This window comes from Halichoeres trimaculatus, unplaced genomic scaffold (genome assembly GCF_033239565.1).
Source record: "Halichoeres trimaculatus isolate MK-OKI-2021-1 unplaced genomic scaffold, fHalTri1.1 fHalTri1_scaffold_25, whole genome shotgun sequence".
NCBI lineage: Eukaryota > Metazoa > Chordata > Actinopteri > Labriformes > Labridae > Halichoeres > Halichoeres trimaculatus.
The window spans coordinates 1291318-1298210 of NW_027437203.1; the positions used below are offsets into that span (position 1 = coordinate 1291318).

General features: G+C 45.4%; 1 protein-coding gene across 1 annotated transcript; it reads right to left on the reverse strand.

The window, feature by feature from the left end:
* Positions 1-4119: 4119 nt before the first annotated feature.
* On the reverse strand, positions 4120-6671 carry LOC141786299 (putative RNA-directed DNA polymerase from transposon BS). The gene is given in 5 exon segments (XM_074665038.1): positions 4120-4779; positions 4781-5213; positions 5215-5304; positions 5306-5473; positions 6574-6671. Coding segments are annotated over 5 exon segments (1449 nt in total).
* Between the last annotated feature and the right edge of the window lie 222 nt (positions 6672-6893).

Sequence of the window (6893 nt, forward strand, 5' to 3'; positions counted from 1 at the left end):
TTGTCCATTTTTGTCAGACCTTGAGAGACGGGTGGTGACCAATTTGGGGGCTGGTCTGTTTGTTTTGCCCCGGTAAATTCATTAGTTTGTTGTTGTGAATGATGGTGTGTGAATTAAGTGATGTCATCGTCTATGTACAGAGCAGCGTGGAGTAGCTTCACAGCCATGAGTGTTGCATGTATTGTTTGGCTCTGTTAACTGTTGCTGCTTTATTTAGTGTATGTTGATCCTCAAATATCATTTCTTGAGCATCCTGATCAGTTGTCGAACAAGCAGGACTTGTCACTTTTTTATTTTGCCTTTTTTTGATGGTAATCCTTGGGAAGGAGCACACCAATTTTGACGTGTTCCAGGTAACTGAGTCAGTGGTTTCTTGGAATATTCCAAGGTTGGTTTTGCAAGAGCCCGGCACACCATTGAAGAGGTTAGGCACAGCCAGATTTGTGATTAGGTAGCCAGGGTTCAGGGTGTCTCAAGTACCTTCATTTGTGATAACATTGGGTAGAGCAGCAAAGTGAGTCTGTTGTCTTTATTTTGAGTGTGTGTGCTAGTGAAACAGATAATAAAAAAAAAAAAAAGTATTTTACTACAGGTAAGCCAGACCTGAAAGATAGAACATGCAAACTTCAGAGCGGGTATGTAACTTCTGCCATAAAAAAGGTTATTAGAAAAACTAGTGTTACATGCTGTGTTATGAATTCCTCCATGATGTGAAATGGCAGCATCTGGTGGCTAAGAGTGAAATATCTGCAGAGGACTGTTAATGACTGACAGGTGTGCAAAGGGCACAGGTGTGCCTGCAGCCAGCATTAAAGGCCAAGTTTCTCATGCAGAGAGAGACCTTCACACAGACTTCCAGGCCATGCATCCATGAACATGTAAGACTGTTTTCTTTAGTACCTTAGTTTGAAGATGATCATTTGTTATGCTTTTTAAGCTTGTGTTAACCTATTACTTTAATTGTTGTTTGACATGCAGAAACCATGGTCTGGATGTAAATAAACACTGCAACTTGTCGTCATCAGCTCTTTAATTTGAGTCACTTGGGTAATCAGCTTTAACTAGAACCCTGAGAGTTTCTAATACGCTGAAAGCACGATCTGGCACTGGACCCATCGTACAGCCAAAGGCGGCTTGTCTTGCTTTGTCTGGCCCCTAGTGCTGACTGAATTTGTTTCTGGAAGGGACAAAATTTCACAGCAGGAACTGGACTCTTTTTGGCCCTTCATTTTGGATGGTTATGTGTCCCTTTGGGAAGTGAGGAAAAAACACCAGTCAGGATTCTGCGTGACACTGCTGCTTTTGATTCTTTCATTCAGGCAACGGTGTTGTCCTGTTGCACAACACAATACTGTGTTCTGATCTCTTTCAGGGCCAAAGATCATTCAAACTGTACAGAGTACAAATTTCACCTCCCGTCTGTTTTCCCAGGTGTTGAAACAACTTCACATTAAGCACAACAAAGCATAAGCGTACCACGCTTAAAGTCAAGGAGCCTTGGAACGTTTCCACCAAATGCTGAAATATTTAGTGCGTTCCTATTGCCTGCAGATGGATAGAGACTGGGAAGAGGGTTTGCTATGGTTGATGCTGGCTGTCAGAGAAGTGATCCATAAAAGCGTTGTTTAACGCTTGCAAAAGTTTAACGATGAAAACAATCTGGTGTTTGGGCACACTGTGCGGGGCCCTTTAAATGTTCTATATGACGAGTGGAGAGAAGCAGAGCCTCCAAAAAATTGGATCAATTATGTAATTGGTTTTCGCTACCGGCTGTATGCGGCAGGGGAATTAGCAAAGAAAAATTTGACTAGCGCCCAGAACAAAATGAAATAGCTGTATGACAGATGGGCTGAGCACCGTGTTTTCAGTGAGAGGGATCAGGTTTTAGCTTTGCTGCCAAACGTCACCTCACCATTTCAGGCTAACTACACAGGTCCACATACAGTGGTAGACTGACTGAACACAGCTACATCATAGCCACTCCTGAGTGTAGGAAAGCTAACCAAATATGTTGTGTAAATTTGTTAAAACCTTATTACAAGTGCAAGGGTTTAACATTGTCCCATGTCAATAGGAACCTGCGCTCCCTGCTTCTTTGGTGGGGAGGTTGTTGACTGTGTATTCTCCACACACACACACAAGTGAGATAGAGGATGGGTTACCTGCCACAGATCAGTTCCAGCGGTTCTGCGGGGTCGCCTTGAGAACTCCTTCAAGAGTCCCTGAGTAACTTGCAGGTCCTGGTGGGAAACCTGTCTGAGTATAAACAAGCTGATTTGGTCTTGTTAATAAAGTCATCTTCTTGTTGGTTTGGGGACACTCCCACCCAGACACACTTAATACAGAACAATATTGACATTGGGGATGCGCAGCCAATTCATCAAAGATTTTATTGTGTAAATCCAAAAATGCATAAGTACCTTGATTCAGAAGTGAGGTACATGTTAGACAACGGAATTGCTGAGCCTTCTTCATCGAGCTTGGCTTCACCATGTCTCTTTGTACCAAAATCAGATACAGCTCCCATTTGTGCTGACTTCCGTAAAGTAAATGCAGTTACCAAGCCTGACTCCTGTCCACTTCCTCCCATGGAAGATTGTGTCGACCATATAGGCTGGGCCAAATATTTGTCAAAGTTTGACCTTCCAAAAGGTTACTGGCAGGTCCCCTTGTCAGAGCGGGAGCGCGAAATTGCTGCGTTTATAACTCCCAATAGAGTGTTCTCCTATTAAAGTGATGCCGTTCGGGTTGCGAAACGCCTCTGTAACATTTCTGAGGTTAATGACGAAAGTCCTGGGGGAATTGGAGGGGTGCACTGTGTTTTTAGATACTGTTGTTGTCTTTTCTGACATGTGGTCTGAACATGTTGTGCGCATCTGGGCTTTGCCCCTCTGGCAGAGGGGGGTCTAACTGTTAATCTTGTAAAGTGCAAGTTTGCGAAGGCACGGAATAGTTTGTCCTGTTGAAGAGAAGGTCAGGGCTGTTGAGCATTATCCTGCACCCATAACTAAAAAAGAACATAGCCGTTTCTGGTAGTAACCCACAAGACCAATCAAGGGTTACTACCACAGTTTTTGTAGAAAAGTCTCTGAAGTAGTAGTGCCACTTACTGATTTGCTCAGAGCAAAAGCGACTTTTGTCTGGTCTCCAGTTTGTCAGCAGGCCTTTGAGAAAGCCAAGTCCCTGCTGTGTAATGTGCTGGTATTAGCTGCACCCCGGTTTGATCCTCCTTTAGCCCTTCAGGTGGATACCAGTCACGTGGGGGTGGGGGCGGTCCTTCTGCAGGATGATGACCTCGGTCTGGAGAAACGGTCAGCTTTTTCTCTAAGAAATGACCTACCAATTGAAGTATTCAACCATAGAAAAAGAAGGTTGGTTTGGGCACTCAGACATTTTGACATTTATGTTGTTTCTGGTGTTGTACCTGTGGTGGTCTACTCCAACCACAACCCATTCACCTTTCTAAATTCACTGCAGTGTCCCAATTACAGGCTTGTGAGATTATCCCTTTTCCTACAGACCCACTGGAGTCAAGAGCTCCACAGTAAATAAGTCTTTTGAAATAACCTGTCCCCCTAACCCCCTTGTATCTCTCTCTTTTCGTCTTAAATTGTTTCCAGTGGTACCAGGTTGCTGAAGTTGGGGTGATGGTCTCCAATGGAGGTTGGCAGAGTACAACTGTCAGGTTTGTTTCTTGTACATATCAAAGAAAAAAAAGGTGAGGGTAAGATTTAAGATGTTTTTCGATAAAAGGTAACTGGATGACTTTTAACAAAGAGATAATGCTATTTTTATTGATCAATTTGGGTTTCAGTAGTAGGTTATGGTATTTAGAACTAAGGAGGGGTGTGTGAAGGCCCTCCCACCAGCAGGGTCTGCTGTTTTTGTGTGCGGTCTCTTTTCCTTTTGTCTTTGCAAGGTGCATCCGGGTGGTGTTCCACTGCGCCTAGGTGTGTACGGCCGGTCTCCCAGGCTGTTCAGTCTCCGCTTGTAATCCGCTTGTGGCGTGATGCAAAGTCTCAGACATGAGGCGTGAGTTGTGGGGAGTCCGTCCGTGGCATCTGCAGTCTTCTGATCAATGCATTTATTTGAGGGAAAAATAAACCCTGTAAAAACTGCTTATTCTGTGTGTTGTCCATTTTTGTTAGGCCTCGAGAGCCGGGTTGTGACACGTCTTTCACAAGCAGAGTGTTTAGGGCGAGAAGGACTGTAGACCTGGATGAGGGACTCTAGGTAGGCAGGAACTGTTCTTGTCAGTGTTTTGTAAATCAGAAGAAGAGATATGAATTTGATTCAAGTGGCTACTGGAAGCCAGTGAAGAGAGATTAACAGCAGAGTGACGTGTGCTTTTTTGGGCAGGTGAAAGACCAGAAGTGCTGCTGCATTCTGGGTAATCTGCAGAGGTTTAAACGTACATGAAGGGAGGTCTGCTAAGAGAGGGCTGCTGGAGTCAATGCGTAAAATCACAAGGGTGTGTACCAGAAGCTGTGTGGCCTGTTGTGTCAGGTAGGGTCTGATCCTCCTGATGTTATAGAGGGCACATCCACAAAACCAAGCAATCGAGGCCACATGAACCTAAAAGGTCAGCTGGTCATCAGTTATGTCACCCAGATTTCTGGCAGAGTTTTTGGGCAGAAGTTGCTTGGAATCAAGCAGAACATTGATCTGTAGTTGAACAGAGGAACAAGCAGGAAGGACGATGAGCTCAGTTTTGGACAGATTTAGCTGAAGGTGGCGTTCCTTCATCCTTGTAGAGATATCAGCCAGACACGCTGGTGTATGAGCGAGCCGAGACAGTTATGTCATCAGGAGCAAAGGACAGGAAGAGCTGAGTGTCGTCAGCATAGCTGTGGTAGCAGAAGCCATGAGAGCGGATCACTGCATCAAGTGAGGTGGTGTATAAGGAAAAGAGTAGGGGCCCAAGCACTGAGCCCTGGGGCACCCCTGTTGATAAGCCATGTGATATAGACACTTCTCCTCACCATGACACTCTGAAGGATCTGTCTGTGAGGTAGGACTTGAACCACGACAGCGCAGATCCTGAGATGCCAAGTTCAGAGAGTGTGGAGGGAAGGATTTGATGGTTTACTGTCTCAAAAGCAGCATACAAGTCAAGCAGTAGTAGGACGGAGGACTGGCCAGTAGCTCGAGCCAGTCGCAGTGATTCTGTGACTGACAGGAGTGGAGTCTCAGTGGAGTGGTCGCACCTGAATGATCAGGTTATTTTTCAGTAGATGCTTAGAGACTTGGTTATAGACTGTTCGCTCAAGTATTTTTGACAGGAGAGGCAGTAGTGAGACAGGCCAAAGGTTTAAAAGCTGTGGGGAAGACCCCAGATTCTAAGGATGAATTGAAAATGTGTGTGACTGCAGGTTTGATTTGGGGTAAAATGGTCTGCAGGATGCTGGTAGGTATAGGATCAAGAGGACATGTAGGTTTGGAGTTCAGGAAAAGTCTGGACACCACCTCCTTACTTTTTTTTTTTTTTTTTTTACCTTGTCCTGTTCAGCGTCACGACAACAAAATTATGGTCTGGCCGTACTGTGCAGAACACATTCACTTTTCCAAGGGGAGCCCGTAAGTGTAAAAGGCTCCCCTTGACTTTTAAAGTTAAACACTTTATTATAAAGTCATAGCTTCAATACAATAACATTATTTATATAATAAGCCTACATTCCCCCCTGACCAGGGCCGCCCCCACCTCCAGGACAGAGGGCAGCCCTCAGGCACCAGGGCCCACAGCCCACCTCCCCCACACACGTCGGAGTATCCTAGCTGTCCAGCCTGACCGACCTCCTATCCTTCTTATTTTAAGGGCAACATCGTGCAGCTTGGAGTCCTTCAGAAGTTATTTAGATCCAACCGATTTTAGCCGCACTTAGCGGGGGCCATGGCTAGGGAGCTTCAGCGCGGGACATAATCTATGCAAAATCGCTCATTTCGGCTATATTTTTTCATCCATCGCCAGTGTTATCATAAAGTCAGCTACCGTCTTCAGACTACGACTTCGAGTTTGACGGTTGTCCTTACCGGTTTGAGCCTGAGTACACAGACGAGGAGCTCCATGAAAGAAGGATGCAGAGGGAGAGAGACGAAGAGCTGGCTCCAGAACAACAAACAAGAGCACGTCCACGACTCAATGCAAACTGGTGGTGTGCTTGTGGACAGTGTTCGCCTATGGCAACAGAAGAGGAGTGTGTTTGCGATAACAATGGATAGCAATGGATATAAAAAAAATTAGCCGTAATGAGCGATATTGCAGAGATTATGTCCTGCGCTGAAGCTCCCTTGCCGTGGCCCCCGCTAAGTGCAGCTAAAATCAGCTGGATCTAAATAACTTCTGAAGGACTCCGAGCTGCACGATGTTTGTCTGAGTTAGTATATGAGCATGCACACACCTATAAATAAGGTCCAGGTGTCAAAAAACCGGAGTTGCCCTTTAAAAGAGCAAAAGAGCCAGAGAGCCAAGGACTAGGTGGCTTTGTCTTAGGTGGTTTTGACACCAGGGGGCAGAGTTTTTCCAGAGCAGATACCAGAGAGGAACAGAGTGTGTCTGTAGCCTGATTAGCGGACAGCAAAGAGAACTGACAGTGGTCGGGCATGGTGGAGGACACTGCATCAGTCAGCTGTGTTGCTGCAAGGGACCTCAGGTTTCTGCGGAAGGAAACCATCTTCAAGGGTACCTGTGTTTGAAGGAAAGCTGCAGAGAATTTTACAAAAAAATGGTCTGAAAGGTGTAGTGGGGTAACTTTCACTTCTGCTGTGGAGCAGTTACAAGTCAGCACCAAGTCAAGGATTTTGCCAGCTTTGTGAGTTGGAGGAGAAAGGACCAGTTTGAGGACAGGAGTGTTAGAAAATCATTTGCCTATGTCTTGTCAATGTGAATGTTCATT